Source organism: Pleurodeles waltl, chromosome 10, assembly GCF_031143425.1.
Source record: "Pleurodeles waltl isolate 20211129_DDA chromosome 10, aPleWal1.hap1.20221129, whole genome shotgun sequence".
In the NCBI taxonomy this organism is placed as follows: Eukaryota; Metazoa; Chordata; class Amphibia; order Caudata; family Salamandridae; genus Pleurodeles; species Pleurodeles waltl.
Window position 1 is genome coordinate 425,132,694 of NC_090449.1, and position 20,694 is coordinate 425,153,387.

A 20,694-nucleotide genomic window follows, 5' to 3' on the forward strand; every position below is an offset into this window, starting at 1 on the left:
CTAATGCACACATGCACAAGAAGATGAAGAGAAAGGGTGGGGGGGAGAAAAAAGAAGACCAGGTTGAGTGCATGCAATGTCAACACCGTTGGCGGAGAGGACAGACACAGGTGCCTAATGCACTAAGCCGCGCATTCGGGGTACACTACTCAGTACTACTGACTAAGACAACAGGCCAAGAGACGTCAAACGCGCACATGGGAGATGCTGGACCTTCAATGGCTGTACTTGTCACCCTACTGAGGTGGGGGCCGGGGGCACAGGGCCATGCCTAAGGGAGAGGACTACACTACAGAAAGCGCCCTGGCCTAATGTCACCCACAGCCCTCCTCCCCCACCCAGACGCCTCCACTGCGCAGAAAGATAGGAGAATGTGCTGATACTCACCCCCTTGTGTCTGCTGTGATGTCTTAAAGCGCCCATCCAAATCAGGGTAGGTCACCGCCAGGATCCGGGACATCAGGGGGGTCATGGTGCGACTGGCACCCCTCCTAGGTTGGGAGGCCATCCCCAGCAGTGTTTCTGCGGTCTTCCTTGTTCCGCGGCGGATGTCCTCCCACCTCTTGCGGCAGTGGGTGCCCCGTCTGTTGTGGACCCCCAAGGTCCGGACTTCCTTGGCGATGGCACGCCAAATATCGATCTTCTGATGGGCGCTGACCTATTAGACATGTACAGGGTGGAAAGGAGGAAATCATCAATGGCCTGCATGTTAGATGTAATTGGCCCCCCCCCCCACCCACTTTGCCATATGGCACATGCTCTCATCTGTCGGGCGTTGCACTCCTCATTCGCCCCCCACCCCACCCCACCAACTTACATCCACCCCAATCCACACAGGCATAGCCCATTCCATTAGCACCCGGGGTACTCACTTGTTGGTCTGGAGGACCGTAGAGTAGCGCATACTGGGGGAGGACCCCATCCACGAGCTTGTCCAATTCTTCAGACGTGAAGGCAGGGGCCCTTTCCCCAGTCACAGCAGCCATTGTATCTTCCAGACCGAGGTCACAGCAGCACTTGCAGTATAGGTCCTCTCCTGTGGATGATCAGGTCTCGAGTGATTAAGCAGATCGAAAATGGCGGTCACGTCCGCGGCGGTGCGTACCGCGGCGGTGCGTACCGCGACCGCCGGCGCACTTCGTTATTGGCTCCTGAAACCCATAGGCTTCAATGTTAACCAATGCGGCTTTGCGCCGCGGTGTTCGACCGCCTACCGCCACGGTGTGCCCCGCCAGCGCAGTGACCTCACATCCCATTGTCCCACTTCACAGGTCAGGCAGCCGCCATTTCAAGGGCCCACATGGCTTAATTTTGACTGCGACACACAGGCCTAGGCCTTGCATTGCCACACATACACGCCTTTCAACCCATTGCCATTCTTTAACTGTGCAAGCTGTCTGTACGTACCTGTGGTTTGCCTGACTCTGTGCTCCATGTTGTCCTTCCTAGGCACCGTCCGCTGGGACTTGGAATGAGAAGGAGGAATCCTCGCGTGTACCGACCGCTGGTGGACCTGTCGACAATGGAAGAACGCCATATAATCCTTCGATACCGACTTGACCGTGCCACTATCCATGAACTGTGTGCCCAGCTGGAGCCAGCCCTGATGTCCCCCATCCGCCAACCCACAGGGATTCCCCCTCTGGTGCAGGTTTTGTCAGTCCTCCATTTTTTGGCCAGTGGGTCATTCCAGACCACAGTGGCCATGTCATCTGGAATGTCTCAGCCTATGTTTTCAAAGATTTTGAGCAGAGTGTTGTCTGCCCTGATGAAACTCATGCGGAGCTACATCATTTTCCCCGAGGAGGGTGACTTGCCCACAGTGAAGGGTGATTTCTATGCCCTTGGACATATCCCCAACATCATTGGTGCCATTGATGGGACCAATGTGGCTTTGGTACCCCCAAAAGACGATGAGCAGGTGTACCGAAACAGAAAGAATTATCATTCGATGAATGTCCAGGTGGTCTGTTTGGCTGACCAGTACATCTCCCATGTAAATGCCAAGTTCCCAGGGTCAGTGCATGACGCGTATGTGATGCGAAATAGCAGCATCCCCTATGTGATGGAGCAGCTACAGAGACAACGTGTGTGGCTAATAGGTGACTCTGGTTACCCCAACCTGCCGTGGCTACTGACCCCAGTGAGGAATCCCCGGACAAGGGCAGAGGAACGCTACAATGAGGCCCATGGGCGTACAAGGAGGGTGATTGAGCGAACCTTTGGCCTCCTGAAGGCCAGGTTTAGGTGCCTGCATATGACTGGTGGATCCCTAATGTACTCACCAAAGAAGGTGTGCCATATCATCATGGCGTGCTGTATGCTTCACAACCTGGCTTTGCGACGCCAGGTGCCTTTCCTGCAGGAGGATGGTCCAGATGGTGGTGTTGTAGAAGCCGTGGAGCCTGTGGAGAGTGAAGAGGAGGAAGACTCTGAGGACGACACAGACAATAGGGACAGAGTGATACAACAGTATTTCCTGTAACACCCAGGTAAGAATCACCCACGCCATTTCACAATTGCTTCTAGCCTCCTGCATCTATACTTTCTGTAGTTCCCCACAGATGTTTTTTATTAATTTATGCCTTTCCCTTCCCTTCTCAGTGCTGTCTGACTCAGTACCGGACTTCTGCTTGGTTCGCCCATGAAATACAGCGTATTGACATTGGTATGTTGTCATGACTAATTGACAGAACAGAAATTGAACAGTAATATGTTATCCCTTTGTTAATAATACAGCATGACTCAAAACAGGTTTGTGTGCAAAATGTGATTTATTTACAGTGCTAGATACCGGTACATGTGATTCTAAGGGTGATGGGTGGGGGTGGAGGAATATCCATGGCAGAGTCCAGTTCTCAGTCTCACAGGTGCATTGTTCTTTTGCCTGGGAAGGATGGAGCATAGGCAGTTCATGGTTGGACAGGGTGGCAATGTGGGACAGTGGGAAGACTTGAGGGGGTATGTCCTGCTGGCGGGGGTCTTGACATCCTACTCTGTCTTTTTCTTTGGTCTCAGGCTCCTCTTACGGGGTGATGTTCTTCAGCAGGAGGTGGGGTTCTGGGGGGCTGTCGAGGTGTTGGGACCTCCTGTCCACTAGCGCCGGCGGAGGTGGTAGGCTGTTCCTGGTCCGGCCTAGTGACAGGGGCCCTGTGTGGTGCACCATGGTCCCGCAACGCGTCCTCTATCCTGTGGAGGGCCAGGACGATGGTCCCCATTGCGGTCCCGATGATTCTCAGCTCCTCCATGAAGCCCATGTAGCGTTACTCCTGCTGTGCCTGGATCTCAGTGAACCTGGCCAGTACCGTCGCCATCGTTTCTTGGGAGTGGTGGTAGGCCCCCATGAGGGTGGTGAGGGCCTCTTGGAGAGTGGGTTCCCTGGGCCTCTCCTCCCCCCCCCTGTCGCACAGCAGCCCTCCGAGCTGCCCGGTTTCCCCCGGCCTCTGTCCCCTGGCCGGTGTGCCCGCTCCCACTGCCCCCAGGTCCCTGTTGTTGTTGGGGTGTCGGGTTAGCCTGGGTGCCCTGTAGTGGCAGACACACCGCTGATTGAGCTGTCCTAGAGACAGAGGCATGGGCCCGCTGGGTGGGAGCTGTGCTGGTGTCGGCAGAGGGGGTCGGGTCTGGTGTGGCCTGTGTCTGGGTGAGGGGAACCGACTGCCCAGAGGTCCCCGATGGTCCGGGCTGGTCATCAGGTTCACTGTCGACAGAGCTGCTATCCTCAGTGTGGGCCAGTTCCGGTGGTGGGATGGACACTTCTGGACCCTCCTGGCTGGTGTGTTGTCGTTCGGGTCCTGCATGGGGTAAGAGAGTTTGGTTATTGTTTCTGTGTGTGCAATAGCATGCGTGTTGTGGGTGCCCTTGTCCCCCAGTGCAGGCATTCCCTGGAGGGAGGTGTTGTGAGGGTATTTAGTGGGGGGGAGGGGTTAGTGCAGTGGTCATGCTTAGGTGATGGGTGCCCATGGTTTGTGTTGGCATGCAGGAGTTGGTGTTGGGATGGGTGGGTTGTGCTGGTGAGACATTGTCAGGAAGGATGTGTGCTGGGGCGTTGGGGGTGAGGGTGGGGGTGTGGGTTGGCATGCTGGTGGGGTGTGGGGGATATAGTAGTTGAGATGGGACTTACCAGAGTCCATTCCTCCGGCTACTCCTGCGAGGCCCTGAGGATGCAGGATGGTCAAGACCTCTTGTTCCCACGATGTAAATTCGGGAGGGGTGGGTGGGGGTCCGCCGCCAGTCTTCTGGACCGCGATGTTGTGCCTCGAGACCATCGACCGGACCTTCCCCCGTAGGTCGTTCCATCTTTTGCGGATGTCCTCCCTATTCCTGGGATGCTGTCCCACCGCGTTGACCCTGTCCACGATCCGCTGCCATAGCTCCGCCTTCCTGGCTATACTGGTGTGCTGCACCTGCGAGCCGAAGAGCTGGGGTTCCACTCTTAGGATTTCCTCCACCATGACCCGGAGTTCTTGGTCCGAAAAGCGTGGATGCCTTTGGGGTGCCATGGGGTGGTGTGGGTGAGGTGTGGGGTGGTGTATGTGATGAGGAGTGTGTTGGTGAGTGGTGCTTTGTGCTACTATGTGGTGTGTGTGATGGTGTAGTGTGCCTCAGTGTGTCTTGCTTTGGATTGTCTGCTGTGTCTCTCTCTCCTTCTCTCAGTATTTGGGGTCGCAGGGGTTTGTGGGTGATGTGGGTGTGTGTTTTATAGTTGGTTGATTGTGTGGGAGTGGTGTGTGTATGTGTATCAGGTGTGTGTTTTTCAAATTGTCCAATGTGGCTGTGTTTTGGTGATGTGTGTGTATTCTGACCGCGGCGGTGTGTAGCGCCAATGGAATACCGCGTTTGAATGACCGCGTGTGGATTCGTGGGTCGTAATGGCATGGGCGTATTTCTGTTGGCGTGACGGTGGAGGTTTGGTCATCTCCAGTTTATCGCTGCCCGCCGATGTGGCGGGCTGCAGTGGAGGACGGATTTTTGGAGGTTTGGCCGTTATGGGTCAGAATGACCGTGGCGGTTGACCGCGGCCGCGGCGGTGTTATGGCGGTCTTCTGACCGGCGGTAAGGGCATTTTACCGCCGAGGTCAGAATCACCCCCTTAGTCACCTTTTATATAAGGTGCAGCAGGCTAATATCCCGTTGATAGTACGTTCTGTCGACCCGGAGAAGGCCTTCCACCTTGTTCACTGGGACTTTCTATTTTCAGTACTTCCCCGTTGTGGTTTGGGCCAGGATTCTGTGAATGGGTGCAGAGTAATTACAATCTTCCCCAGGTCAGGGTGAGCGTAAATGGTGGTCTATCTGAGACTTTTTCTATTGCCGGGGGGATTAAACCGGGCTACCCGCTATCACTGCTGCTGTATGCCCTATATATGGAACCCTTTGCGGAGCACATACGGCAAAACAAGGACATCAGTGGTATCCTAATGGGGGGCAGATCTCATAAAATAGCACTATATGCCGATGATGTTCTGCTCTACTTGACGCAAACGAAGATATCACCTGTAGCAGTGATAGATGAACTGCGGGCCTTTGGCGGGGTGGCAGGTTTCAAGGCTAATCTGTCTAAATCCTCTATCCTTAACTTGACGATGCGAGAGGCTGACTCACAAGCACTGCGACCCCTCTTACCATTTGTTTGGGCCCAACAAGAAGTACAATACTTAGGCTTACAAATCCACACCACACCAGCTGCTGTAGCGGAACGTAATTATGCCTCCCTGCTGAGCGAGACCCGTGGGGCCCTGGCTAAGTGGAAGGGGTATGGCCACTCATGGTTGGGACGCATTGCAGTGGTGAAAATGACACTTCTACCTGAAGTGCTGTTCATCATGCAGACCCTCCCACTACAACCCCCGCCTAAGGTACTAGATGCTATGCAGAGGCTGATATGGGACTTTATCTGGGCAGGCAAAAATGCAAGAATGGCACGATAACAGGCCTATTTGCCGCAGTCGGAGTGGGGGTTGGGAATCCCCTACCTGGTTGGGTACTATCAAGCTGCCATGCTGCGATATCTGCTGGAATGGTCTTGTGCGAGCACTGAAAAGCACTGGTGCTTTATAGACCAGGCTATTGCAGGACTACACATCTGTAAGGTCCCGTGGCTCACGAGAACATGCCGCCCACCAGATGTTTATGTATCTCCGGTTCTGCGAGCCACCATGGAAGAATGGGACAAAGTGCAGATACATAAGGCCCTGTCCTCGCCCATATCCCCACAAATGCTGATCATTGGCAATTCGGACTTCCCCTTAGCATTCAAGGGGTCCTCGTACCAGTCCTGGCAGGACTCCAATTGTAGATGAGTTGGGGACTTGTTTGATGCACAGGGGATCATGGATTTCCTTCAACTCCGAGAGGCTTATAGACCCCCACAAGAAGCTTATTGGCAGTATTTGGCGATCAGACACTGGGTGTTATCTCCGACAATCCGACCCCATGCAAGTAGACCTCTCCTCCTCTTTGAATGCTGGCTGCTGACCCCTTTGACAAATGAGAGGCTTATCTCAGATCTCTGTCTTCCTGACAGTGTCGCCAAATCTACTCCAGATGCCTGCGATGCATAGGTTGGAAGCTGAATGTGGCCGTGCCTCCACAGGCAGGGAATGGCGAGATATACTACAGTGAGCGTGCGGAACAGCTTGCAACATGAACACCAAGGAATTGTTTTTTTAAAATAGCGCACGACTAGTATTATACTCCGGCGTGAGTGGCCGGATGGCAGAAGGGCGCCACAGACCGTTGCTGACGGGGATGTGGACAGAGGGGTACACTCACACATATCCTATGGCAATGCCCACACTTAGCCTCCTTTTGGGAGAACTCTTTCAATATTATAGACAGAATATATGACGCATCCGTACCACGTTTCCCCAGCTACATCTTACTAGGACTACTAAACCTGCAAACATACCCTCTCAAGGCCCAGAAAGGGAGAGCCATTACACTGGTGATGGGTGCCGCTAAACAGCTGCTTTTAGCTCGATGGGGTACAGAGGCGATTCCCTCACATATTGACTGGCTACACAAGTTGTGGGACATATTGGGGATGCAAAAGCTGATTGCAATGGCCACGGTATCCCTGCCCGTCTTTGATAAGATACAGGGCCCCTATATCTCTTACCTCTCGGACAAGTTCAGGGAGCCGACATGCCTGACTTACTTGCACGTCTTGTGCTTGACTAGCTCAGATAAAGGCCCGACTGGGACGATGGCTACGACATAAGATGGATAGGGAGGGAGATAAGCAGTCCCTATAGCAATGTACAGATTTAGGTACTGGGGGCACTGTTTGGTTTCTTGTTTCCTTTTTTATTTTATATCCACCGGCCAATGGTTGTAGGTGGAATAGTTGTATAAGACAAAATGTTAATAAAGAGATTTAATCCTAAAAACACAAAACAACCCTGTTTCCTTTTTATCCAGATTTGGAAATAAATCGAGGAAAGTTGATGGGTTTCTCTCAGTATTTATCTGTAAAAATCGGAAAAAAATGAAAACTGGGAACCTGAATTGTACTAACAATATAATGATTTTATAGTGCTTACTGTCACATTAGTTTTCTTTTCTTAACACTTTATATATAAAAGGTTTACTATTTGATAGTTAATGGTGCACATTTTAGTGATCTCGAGGGGGATAAAAAGCTGAGTTGGCCCTGCCAGATTTAACGACTGTTGTCTGCAAGTTGTACAGAGATGACAAAGGCACATGCTTAATTTCATGAGGCGGCTTGCTGGCTATATTTCTTAAATATGTGTATGTGAAAAGCATAATAAAAATATGTAATTATAAAACTCTAATTACAATTGAAAAGGGGTTACAAGAATAGAAGAGACCCAATCCTTACTACTGTGTAAAACATCACTACTAAACAAGGTATTCTATTGGGAATTAATGTGACCCCATTGCACTATCTTCCTTCCACTACAGATTGCGTACTATATTTTAATTCAATTGATATTTATTTGCATAAATGGCAGCAGAAAGACACCTGGTTTCATTTATGATATCAATTTCCATTACGGAATTTAGATATACTGTTTACCCTTAATTGTATGATTTATAAACTGTTTTTTTTATACCAGCAATTCTAAATATGCTGTGCTGCACTGTTATATGTATAATTTAGAATGATAATTATTTGTGCGGATTCCTCACTTGATCTGTCCCAGGCGCCAGACTGGATTTGGAAATTGTTTTAAGCTACATTAGCTGTTGGATGTATTGGGTCCATACTAACACCATTGCATCTGTGACGTTAGTTTCTGTTTTCCATGCCCCACAGATGCACAGATCCAGCGCTCTCTTACTTATTACAGTGTTTACCAGATTTTTTGCTCTACCTTTTTTCCTCCTAAAATTGTGTTACTTTGATGGAAGCATGTCCCACACACCCAAGACTAAGGGTTTTAATTACTGCCAAGAATGAAAGAGGGAGATGTCCGTGCCCAACCTCATTCCATCACCATTTGGTGTTTGCAGTGGGCCACAACTCTCTCTCTTTCGAATGGTGTCTAACTCTGCACTAAGTCTACATGTTAAAGAAAAGCTGTATTGTCTTGGCTGAATCTTTCCTGGAGATACCTTTAGTATGTAAGTCACAAAGTAAAGCTGAGTCAAAAACTCTTTAAAGCCAGAAGCCTCTAAGGAAATGACTTTCGTACACCACAGGAATGAGGAACATTGAAACCACAAAGAGACTGCATTCCACTTTTAGAAGGCATTCAGGTTCTAGACAGAGCTCATGGTCCAAAGGCACCCTTCTCCATTTCCATATTCTTCAAATTCTACATCTGAACCTGTACCTTTCCTGGAGAAGTTACAGCCTTGCCTTACTTTCCCCTTCTCAACTGCTAGACCTGCTCATGTTGTAGCCTTTTTAAAATGGACATTTTCAAATTTTCTCTGGTAGGCCATGACTAGTTGGGTAAAAATAATCTGTGATGATCTGTGAGATGGCTGTCATGTTTACAGTGTTGCCATCTGACCTCACTGGTGATGTTGGGAATAACACCATTGTTGCAAATGACAAAGACATGTATGACTGATGCTATTGTGAAGGCAGCTAGATAAACCAGTGATCAAGCACATACAGGTTTTTCCAGAAGTTCCTTATTTGGAAACACGTTTTGGTTCTGATTTGGGTTAGATTTTTCAAAACCCTATCAGTTCTCAGGCACCTAATGGAATCTGGAACTCCCACTCTTTAGTAGCTTTAGCGGGGGCTGCCACTAAGTCTGATAAGTTAGTGAACTGGGTTCACATAAACATTAATTATTTGTTTATGGTCCCCTATGACTGCAGACAAATTGCTAATAAATCCCACTACTAGGAGATACTTAGGGTTGTGAGCTTTCAGCTGGTATGAACAGGAAATGAAGCCCATAAAGCAAAGAATTAAATATGGGAAAACACTGAGAGAGGAACACCTATAAAACAATGAGAATGAGAGAAAGATATGAATGAAAAAATTAGCACAAGAGAAACAAGATGGTTAGATATAAATGGAAAAAAAGAACCAGACAACAAGGGAAAGGTGACAGGTAGGAAGAATAGTGAAAGGAGAAACAGAAGCAAGGTGAAAGAAAGGATGAAAGTGTGAAAGAATGACTTGGTGGACATGTGAAAGGATTGATAGAAGGGTGAAAGCTAGGATGGAAGAATGAAAGGATTGACTAGTAAAAGTATGGATGGATGGGTAGAAGAATGGATGGGTAGATGGAAAGGTGAAGGAGTGGACAGATGGACAAATAGATGAAACTGTAAATAGATGGATAAATGATCGAAGGAGGGTGAAAGGTACTCTTATAAAGAGGGTTGCATTTGCTGGCTTTGCACATTCTCTCTGATTAGAGGCATGATTCATTTATTTAGGGGGGGTAATTCTAATTTTCAGGATATTTTTTGCAGGTGAAGTCAACCTGTTAAGGCTTGTAAGGTAGATCTCATACTTCAGACTGCAAGGAAAATAGCCAGCAGAAAAGACATTGCCTCTGACAAAAAAAGGTAATGGTGTTAGTCTTTTAAGCAGTTTCATGACCTATTTGTCTGTAACACGAGTACTACGGTGACATGAGTGAAGCAGAGAATGTACTCCTTTCAAAATATTCAGATGAGAGATTACATTTAGATTTGCTGAATGCGAATGGCCTTGATACCGCACCTAAAAGACAGTTGCAGTGCAAGGCGTCACTTGTCTGTTAACTAATAGAAACCTTCTTTACTGTTACTGAGAAAGATCAGGCGTTCGATATTCAGCTTCATTCTGAACAGCAGAAATCATATCTGTCACAGAAGCAGTCACTTGTACAAGTTCCATCTTCCATTGAGGCCTTGAAATTCTGCAGCCTGTTCCCTCTGCAGAAAGATATGCAGCAAGAACCCATAGACCAGTTCCACCTTTTATGTTAGCTTTTCTGATGAAAAAGTTTCATTGTTTAGGTGCTCTCACCTAAACTACAGCAAAATATATTTTCAACTTTTTCCGAACAGGGAGTCCAAGAGACATGAATTTCTTCAGGAACAGCTTTTCTTTAAGCTTTTGATGTTGCGATCTTGCACTGGGTTCAGCCGCATGGGAGGATTCTCTGATGCCTTCTAGGAAATAGCTTCTTTGGCTCTTTTTACACAGATGTGCTTGGATGAGGGTCCAGCAGCTTTCTTGAAGGGATGTCTAGAATTATACCTTTATATATGTTCTTTGATGCTCAGAATTTATCTGATCAAAAGGTTTCCAATTCATTAAGAAATTTTAGGCAGGCCTGCTGCTTAAGCTTTCTTTGATATCCCCTGTTTGAAACAGTTTGTCAAAGCTATTTTTTAGAACCAAGTAAGCTAAACACATGCATATTTGCTCAGCAATGCCCTCCTATTTTTTAAATGTAATATTTTTGGAATTTCTCAGCGCCTCCCGTTTCCCCTTTCTCTCTCCTAGGCTAAAACACAAAAATTTAATATCTTCACATTTGACCAGCATATCTTCTGTGGAAATTTTTTATTAATGCTTTAGTGTAAACTGCTCCAAATGTCCAAAGGCTCAGCACTGATGTTGGTGCGAACCATCACCACTAGGAGATAAGGGATGATGATAACAGTGAGGGCAATAAGTTGAGCCCTAAGGATATGGCTGTGCGTGGACCTGCTTTGACATGTCTCCTGAGGCTAGCCTCCAAACATTTAGGGCACGACTTTCAGCAGAGCAAGTTTTTTATTTTTCAGAGTAAGCTACAACAATCTTGAACATTCCGTTCCGCTTGGATCTTACTAGAATTTTTTCTATACAGAAATTGGTTGGTAGTTGGTGGATTCCTTTTTGAAGTTTAAAATTACTTTGCACAATGATTTGAAGGAGGTGTGGGTTTAATTTCAGCCAGCTCCTGCAGTGGATAGTTTGACTTCCTGCAAGTAGAGGTCTTCACATTCTGGACCTACGTTTTCCAACCGTGTACCTGACTAGCTGGCGTTATGGTTCATGAGTGTGCAATGAAAAAATAAGAATTGTGCTATTCCATTTATTCATCAAGTAAAGGAATCAAAGGAGCTGGATTTTTGCTTCAAGCATTTCTGCACTAATGTTTTCAAGTAGCTGTCTTCTAATCAGGTACACCCATACTCTGTGGGAAGAGTCTTGTTTGGCAACAGAAATGTTACCTGAATCTTACAGATTGTTGTTTCACGGCTTGATTCAGGATATTATTCTAATATTGATAGAAATAATGATCAGTCTGTACAAGACTACTATGGATAGCTTGGTGGAATCAAGTGTGGTGATGAGAAGGCATTTTTTGATGTTGGCCACCAGATTTTTCTGGGACTTCTAAGGCCTATTGAGTGGCATGATCTTTAATGGGCAGGTATATAGCTATATAGGTAGAAGGTCGAAGTACTGTCAATAGATCTTTGTTCTGATCTGTAATTAGAACCACTGATTCCTAACTATGAGAATATGCCCTAGGCTCTAGATTGGATTTGGAGAATTTTTCAGCTGTTCCCTCTGTGTCAGTAAGTTACACCCGTGTCTGAACCGTCCCTCCCTGGAAGTTGGGCCCTTAAAAAAACGCCACCACCCCACGCAGAAGTCAGTACTTTTCTTTATGTGCCTTCCAACATGGATTCAGAGCTCACGCCTTCAAGTTCTGTCAGATTTGACAGAATATTTCTCTAGAAATTTTCTTTCTCATGTGATAACATGTTCCCTCCTAAAGTAACAAGTTTGAAATTGTGCAAGGACTGCCACAAGCAGGTGACGAACACACACAAGATCTGTGTCTGGGCTCCAAGTACAACACTGCGTCATTTGACAAATGCGGTAAGATGAACTCAAAGGCCATTCAAGAATGTGAGGTCATGCTATACGTCAAAGACCATCACTGTAATTAGAAATGGTCCTTGACACGCAATTGCACCAGAGGCTGATCTTGTGAATCGAGATCCTCGGGTAAGTTAAAAAAAGCAAAGCAGAATAAGTCTAAGCACAGCTTCCCTACATCCGGACACGTCCAACATTTTGAGTCGCGCAGCACCTCATGTACCTCCAGGCCAAGAACTCTGTCTCCCACCCTGGAACATGATCTAACCCTCCTTCCAATTCGGCCTGAGTTCCCTGGCCATGCGTTGTCGCCACAGTAAAAAAGGGAGTTTGAAGAGTCTTAGACCGAATCTTCGGCACCCGATTGGATCCATGTGGCGTGCCTTTTGACCACAATCTCTAAGATGGCCTCTAGTCTGTAAACTGGGATTTGTCCCGACCCTACCTGTGCCACTTGACCTCACCATGAGGTCATCCCTGGCTTTGAGCTAGAGGCCGATACCCCTTATGGCATCATCCGTATGAATGCCGGTGTTGGCGAAGACGTAGGATGGGGAGCCTAAAGTCCTGTCCGATTTGGACCCGAACCTAAAGCAACTTCTATCCTCAATGCACTGACTTTGTGTGCACCTACATTTGAGTATGACAATGATTGTACCCCATATCATTATGAAAACCGATTTTTAGTCCTTCACTACACCACTGGCTTGCACACATAGCCTGACACTGGCCCTCACTCGCCCCTACCTAATGAAATTACAGAAGAGTTTCTGCCTTTGCCATTGTCATAAGGAGTGCAGCAGAAGTTTTAGACCTCACCCTGCCCACCACTGAGGTCAGGGTAAATGCTTTTACAGGGGTCCTTCACCGGGGGCAAACAAAGCAGGAGTCTCTCCTCCCTTTCTGGGAGCGCCACATGGGCACACTATTTGGAATCTGCGCAAAGCCAGGATCCTGTCTTCCAGTGAATGTGCTGATTGCAAGGAGGCAGAGGTCCATCCCAGGAGAACATGCCTTCATCCTGCACCATTCTTCACCATAAAGCCTGATGACACAAGCCTGTACAGCCAATTGATCCTCAGTGCATTTCTCCCAGAGGACCACTTGTCCATTCCCAGGGAAGAGGTTAAGCTCTCTTGGCCAAGCGAGCCATAGAGTGTCCCAACACAATACATCAGAACTGGATATATTCTTGTTATTTTCTGGTGCTGAAGAAGGACGGAGGCCTTCACCTCACCTTAGACCTTCACCCTCTGAACTTCTTCCTCTGGAAGCCCAAGTTCAGAATGCTCACCCTGGCTCAAGTGCTGTCTGCCCTGGACCCAGATGACTGAATGGTGGCATGGGATTTGCAGACTCTTATTTTCACATCCCTGTTCTCCACTCCCACAGACGGTACTTGCGGTTTCAGGTTGGCCAGAGGCACTTAGTCTCAGTCCTCCCTTTTAGCCTCACCAGGAAATCTTGGGTGTTCACAAAGGTGAATGTGGTGATCCCTGCTCATTTTTAGAGGTTGAGAATACCAGTCTTCCCATACCTTGAGGACTAGCTGCTGAAGGTGGGTTTGCCTCAAACAGTTGTAAACCACAGCCAGGCAACAGCTGACCTGTTGCCATTGTTGGACTTTTCCATCAACGTACCAAAGTGAACCCTGACTCCTTCACAGGCTCCAATTTTTGGGAGTCATTGTGGACACAGTGCCCTTCCAAACCTTCTCTTCACCTCAACAAGTCCACGAGATTTGGGGTATGATCCTGATGGTGTAAGCCGTGACCCGGGTCAAATTAAGAGTGGTTTTGAGACTTCTTGGCCTTTTGGTCTCCTGCATGTGCTGGTGGATGTAGGAGGATGGCCTGGTTTGTAGTGGGTACCTGTGGTACTTATACCATATACCAGCTCCAGTTATCCCTTATTAGTGAAATGTAGGCAGTGTCTAGAAGTCAGGCTCTCTAGGGGTAGCTGTAGCTGAGCAGCCAAGGCTAATCTAGGAGACATGCAAAGCTCATGCAATACCACTGTATTCACACAGTACTTACACACATGAAAGAAACGCTCAGTGTTACAAAAATATAGGTACTTTATTTTGGTGACACAAAAGCCAAAAATACAATAGACTATACTCCCTTAGGAGGTAAGTAATACACAAATTATATACACTAGTATGCAAAAACAGGTGTAAAAACAGTTTGAAAACAGCGCAAATAGTGAAAATCACAATAGTTAGAAATGGGCCTAGGGGGAACACAAACCATATACTAAGAAAGTGGAATGTGAATGTCTGTTTCCCACCCTGGCAAGTGTAGTGTGTAGAGGGGCGCTGGGAATATTAGAAAACACCAAAGGTAAGTAATAGAACCCATCCCAGAGCCTAGGAAAGCAGGAGTAAATCAGAGTAACTTTCCTAGAACACAGAAGAACACGAGAAAGATTATGCAAGAACCAGAAGAGACTGCAAGACACCATCAGTGGATTCCTGGATCTGAACACCTGTGGAAGAAGGGGACCAAATCCAAGAATCACAGAAGAGTCCAGGGAGAACAGGAGCCCCTGCTAACATGGATGAAGGTGCAAAGGAATAACCACCGGTGAAGAACAGTCAGTACTGCACCCAAGAAGACCGATGCGGGTTCCTGGTTGGTGCAGATGATGTCCCACGCCCGATGGAAGATTGCAGTCTGGTTTGTGTTGCTGGAGTCCGCCAACAAGCCTTGGCACACGCAAAGCTCGTGGTTAGCGGAAAATGGCGCTGCCCGGGACCAGGAGGGACCTGGTGGACTCTACCCAGGAAAAGGAGTCAGTGGGGTCTCTCAGCAACTCAGAAAGCCCTCAGAAGACCAGGCAGCGCACACAGGAGTCCCACAGCACGGGGACAAAGAAGGTGCAAAAGGAGGTCCACGCAGCACTACAACAAAGGATCCCACGCCGCCAACGAACCACTCAGGAAGATGTGCGTTGCAGGATAGAGTGCTGGGGGACGGAGCTGTACGGTGCATGAAGAACTTCGTGGAAGAATGCCACCAAGCCTTGGCAACTTCAACACACTGTGCACGGGGGCACTGTCTTGCGTGGGGAGGCAAGTTCTTACCTCCACCAAAGTTGGACAGTATGACGTCAGGACCGTCTGGATCACTTCAGTCCACCAGCCTGTTGTCATCACAGTATATGCCTGCTGAAGCAGGAGAGTGACTCTTTCACCCCCAAGGGAGATTCCTTCGCTCTTTTGATGCAGGCTGACAGACTGACTGTCCTCTGAGGATGCATGACCGGGAAACAGTTGCAGTTGCTGGCAGGAGCTGAAGATACAATGTTGCAGAAGTGGTCTTTGCTTCTTTGTTGCAGTTTGTAGTGTTCCTGGAGCTTCCAGATGCAGTTTCTTGAGTGAGAAGGTGAAGGGGGGGGGGGGGGGGTGAGGATTCCTGCTGAAGTCTTGCAATCCGAATCTGAAGAACCGCCCAAAGGAGAGATTGGTAATCAGGTAAGCACCTATCAGAGGAGGGCTATGACATCACCTGCTGGCACTGACCACTCAGATGCTCCCAGAGTTCCCTGCCAACTTGGAATCCAAGATGACAAAACCCAGGGACCATCTGGAGGAGCTCTGAGCACCAGCCCTGTGGTGGTGATGGACAGGAGAGTGGTCACTCGCCTTTCCTTTGTCCAGTTTTGCACCAGAACAGGGACTGGGGGTCCCTGAACTGGTATAGACTGGATTATGCAAGGAGGACACCAAATGTACCCTTCAAAGCATTTCCAGTGGCTTGGGGAGGCTAGCCCTCCCAAGCCTGTAACACTTGTTTCCAAAAAGAGAGGGTGTAACACCCCTCTCCCAAAGGAAATCTGAGCACCATCCCTGTGGTGGTGATGGACAGGAGAGTGGTCACTCGCCTTTCCTTTGTCCAGTTTTGCACCAGAGCAGGGACTGGGGGTCCCTGAACTGGTATAGACTGGATTATGCAAGGAGGACACCAAATGTACCCTTCAAAGCATTTCCAGTGGCTTGGGGAGGCTAGCCCTCCCAAGCCTGTAACACTTGTTTCCAAAAAGAGAGGGTGTAACACCCCTCTCCCAAAGGAAATCTGAGCACCATCCCTGTGGTGGTGATGGACAGGAGAGTGGTCACTCGCCTTTCCTTTGTCCAGTTTTGCACCAGAGCAGGGACTGGGGGCCCATGAACTGGTATAGACTGGAGTATGCAAGGAGGACACCAAATGTGCCCTTCGAAGCATTTCCAGTGGCTTAGGGAGGCTATCCCTCCCAAGCCTGTAACACCTGTTTCCAAAAGGAGAGGGTGTAACACCCCTCTCCCAAAGGAAATCATTTTTCTGCCTGCCTGGGATTGAGCGTCTCAAGTAATAGGAGGGCAGAAACCTATCTGAGAGGTGGCAGCAGCTGGGGCTGCCTGGAAACCTCAGAAGGCTGGAATGGCAATACTGTGGATCCTCTAAGGAGCCCCCAGAGTGCATGGAATCATACGACCAACGCTTGCAAATTCCTTGGGGTACGATTCCAACATGTTTGATACCAAACATGCCTATGTTCTGAGTTACCATTATGGAGCTGGATATAGGTGGTGACATATGTCCAGTGCACGCTTAAAATGGCATCCCTGCACCGACGAAGTCCGGGGAAATGGTCCTGAGGTCATTGGGGCACCTCTGCTAGTGCACAGGTGCCCTCACACACAGGTACCCTGCACCCTGCCCTCAGGGCTGCAGGGCCTGCTATAGCGGTGACTTATAAGTGACCTGGTGGAGTATAAACGGTAGTGAAAGGGTGCATGCACTTTTTCAATCAGGCTGCAATGAAAGTCCTGCAGAAGCCTTGGCATGGGCTCCTTATGGGTGGCAAAAGATATGCTGCAGCCCAAAGGGATCCCCTGAAACCCCAATGCCCTGGGTACCTATGTACCATATAGGAGGGACTTATAAGAGGGCACCAGTATGCCAATTGTGGTTGAAATACTGGGTTACCAGTATGCAGCAACCAAATTTGGAGGAGAGAGAGCATAATCACTTGGTCGTGGTTAGCAGGATCCCAGTGAACACAGTCAAGCACACTGACATAAGGCAGAAAATGGGTGTAACCATGGCAAAAAGAGGGTATTTTACTATAGTGGACCATACCATGTGGCACAGGTGGGTTTTGCAGTGGGATCTGTAGTCTCAATAAACTCAACACCAAGGGAACCTTTCAGATTCCATCAAAGTGTCAGAGGAGAAGGTGAAAGACATGCATTGGTGGCTGCTATACTGCAACTGGACTGGTGGCAGACCCATCACCCTGCCCCACCTAGAGTGAATGGTTGTAATGGATGAGATGGAGATCAGAAGACTCTGGTCTCTGGCGGAACCTCCCTTCCACATCAACTTGCTTGAGTTGCAGGAGATTTGCTTGGAGCTGAAAGTGTTCTTCCCTACCATCAAGGGATAATGGGTGCAGGTTCCTACAGACCACACTACTGAAATCTGGTACTGCAATAATCAAGGCAGAGTGGGGTTGTGGGTTTTGTGTCTGAAGGCCCTGCACCTCTGAAAGAGGCTGAATTGCCAGGTCATCTCCCTGGTCACACAGCACCTATCAAGGTGGACAAACTCAGCCTAAGCTGCCTAGCAGATCACTAATGGCTGCTAGAAGAGGTGGCACGGGGCATCCTTCAACAATTGAGGACTCTGCGCATTCTCTATTGTGGTGAAAACAGCAACCCAGAGTCCACAATTTTTTGCATTGGAGTTCCCAGGGAAGTTCTTGCTCAGAGGCTCTTTTGGCTTCAGTTGGCGCTCAGGACTCCTGTTTTCCTTCCCGCCTCTATCTCTCTTGCCCAGAGTTCTCAAGAAGGTTGGCAGGGACTGAGCCCAAGTCGTACTAGTGGCCTGAGACTGGGCAAGTAGTGTGTGATACCTGCAACTACTGGGCTTGAGCATCTGTCCTCCACTTCAGCTGCCACTTCAGGAAGACCTTTTGTCACAGCAGCAAGAAAGGGTCATGTGCCCGAATGTGCAGATTGATTGACAACAGTTGATGGCTTTAAATCCTTCTCCCAAAGTAGTCGGTTATCTTGTCAGTCAGTTGTCCCTCCACAAAAACAGCTTATGCAGGACGCTGGGATAAGTATGTTGTATGATGTTCCTTCCACAACACCCAGCCTTTAATGGTGCCGTTAACTGACCTATTCTTATTTTGTCTTTCATTAGTCCAGCAAGGCAGTGCGGTGACAAATGTTGAGTTACTTATTTGCCTTTCTGCCTTTTTATGCCTGCCTGATCAGGCATCATTGTTCAAATCACTTGTTAAGATGCGTTTCTTGAAAGGGTTGATTCATATGTTCCTATCAGCACCTTTTGTGATGCCTCAATGGAACCTTAATTTGGTTCTCACTTATCTCATGTGGGCCTCATTTGAACCAGCGCACAGCTGTTGCCTGTGCCTCCTCATGCTACAGGCCATGTTGCTCCCACCATTCAGCTTAGCTTGTTGCGTGAGTGGGCTACATGTGCCGTCTGTCCAACTCCTGCATATCACCTTCCCTGATTCAGGACAAAAACACAATTCCTATCAAAGGTCGTCATGCCCTTCCATATAGGGCAGACTGTTACCCTGCCAACTTTCTTAACCTCACCCACCTAAAGAGGAAGAAAGACTCCATCTCCTTGATCCCAAGAGAGCTCTGAGCTTATATGTCATATCATACCAAGGAACATTGAGTGGACAGTCGGCTCTTTGTGGGGTTCTCTAAGGCAAAAAACAGTAAAGATGTACAGAAGAGAACAATATCCAGATGGCTTGCTTTATTCATTAAGATCTATTACGGGCTGGCTAAGAAACAGCCTCTAGAAATTCTTTGCACTCCATCCTCACCATTCTGTGGAATGGACTTATCTAGGCCATGTCAAAAATATTCCAATCTAGAGATCGGCACACTGACACAATCTGATTTCCAGTTGATGCACATCAGAGGATGCCGACAGAGATCAAAATGAAACTGACATCCACATGTTGAGGTGGCATGATGTAAGTGCCCGACGTCACATCAAAGGCAGGACAGACCTGATGCAGAACCACACAACACCACCAACAGACATGCAAGATGATTACTGAAAACTTTCTCCAGATCCAGTTTTGCGGAAGGGGAGTATTCACAAAGTGAGGAATCTGCGGTTAGATAGAGTATCCGCAAGAATGAGCATTAGCAAAGAAAAATATTTTTTTCTTCTGTGAAATTTCCCTCTCTGGGAGATGATCTGAGCAGTCTGCTGTTTCCTCTTCGAACCACTTTTCTCTCTGTTCTGTGGCATGGGTTTAGAAAGTCCATTAGTATCTTATTAATCAAGACATCTGCACACCAACATTCTGATTTCCATAGGCTCTGTGTCCAATGGCTCGGACAGAGATCTGAAAGAATCTGATGTCAGAGTGCGGTGGTGGTGCAGATCTAGTTTCCCACCTTCACTTCCACGACAAATCTGATGCAAAGTGCATGACACCACCTATCAATGCATGAGGGAAATGCTGTCCTAGAATCCCGCATATGGAGGAATATATTTAATTAGTTATTAATTCATGACAATACCCCTAATGAGGGAAATCTGCGATTAAAAAACATGAACTTTTTGTTATATTGTCATATTATTTAAATTATCTCCTTTAATTCTGCATAATTGTATTTGAATCCTCCTCATCATTTATAATCGCTTTGACGTTTATATTTATGTTCTAAGATACTAACTGATGGATAGACAATAGCTTAAGGTTGGGAAGTGAAGCCATGCAAAGTACCCAGACATTCTGCAGTCACTGAGTTTTCTTTTTCTGATCAGGTTTTAGCATCAGCCTCAGGGCTGGGCAGCGGTGCCTCACGCTGCCAGATCCGTCTTTGGAACGTATCGGATGGATCCTGCCGAAAGATTCTTTATCATCACAAGACCGAAGTTCAGGCCATGGCTTTTTCTCGAGATGACAGATTCCTAGTCACTGTAGGTCAGTATCATTTTGTTCTTTTTTTTATTGATTATTGTTTATTGGATATTTTAAAAAGATACAAGCATCAGGACCTATAGAGATCCAGATACAACCATCGCCAATCATGATCTTTAACATACAAAGGGAAACATCTGTAGCAGTTGTGTATCACACATCTTACAACACCTAGAACTAACAAGGGTGCAGGCGAAATAGAGCTAAAGAGAGTAAGATAATGATATAGACTGATGAGATAGCTATACATAAATAGGTAGGCATGATAGTGATTGAGGTACATATATAGCTAGTGATAGGTAGATATACATAAATAAATGAAAAACTAAATGAACAGATTTCAGACCTCAAGCGTCATTCACAAGAGCAATAGAGGGTTTCTTTAAGCCGAGCAAGGATGCTGTGCTTCCCCCAAACCA

The 20,694-nt window shown here is 47.7% G+C and overlaps 1 protein-coding gene across 3 annotated transcripts in view; it reads left to right on the forward strand.

Moving 5' to 3' along the window:
- Positions 1-20,694, forward strand: part of WDR90 (WD repeat domain 90) — a 1,338,149-nt gene that overhangs the window by 664,278 nt on the left and 653,177 nt on the right. For all 3 annotated transcript variants that reach the window (XM_069210679.1, XM_069210680.1, XM_069210681.1), the window contains one exon: positions 20,119-20,278. In XM_069210679.1, the coding sequence (XP_069066780.1) occupies positions 20,119-20,278 (160 nt within the window). The remainder of the gene's footprint in view (positions 1-20,118; positions 20,279-20,694) is intronic.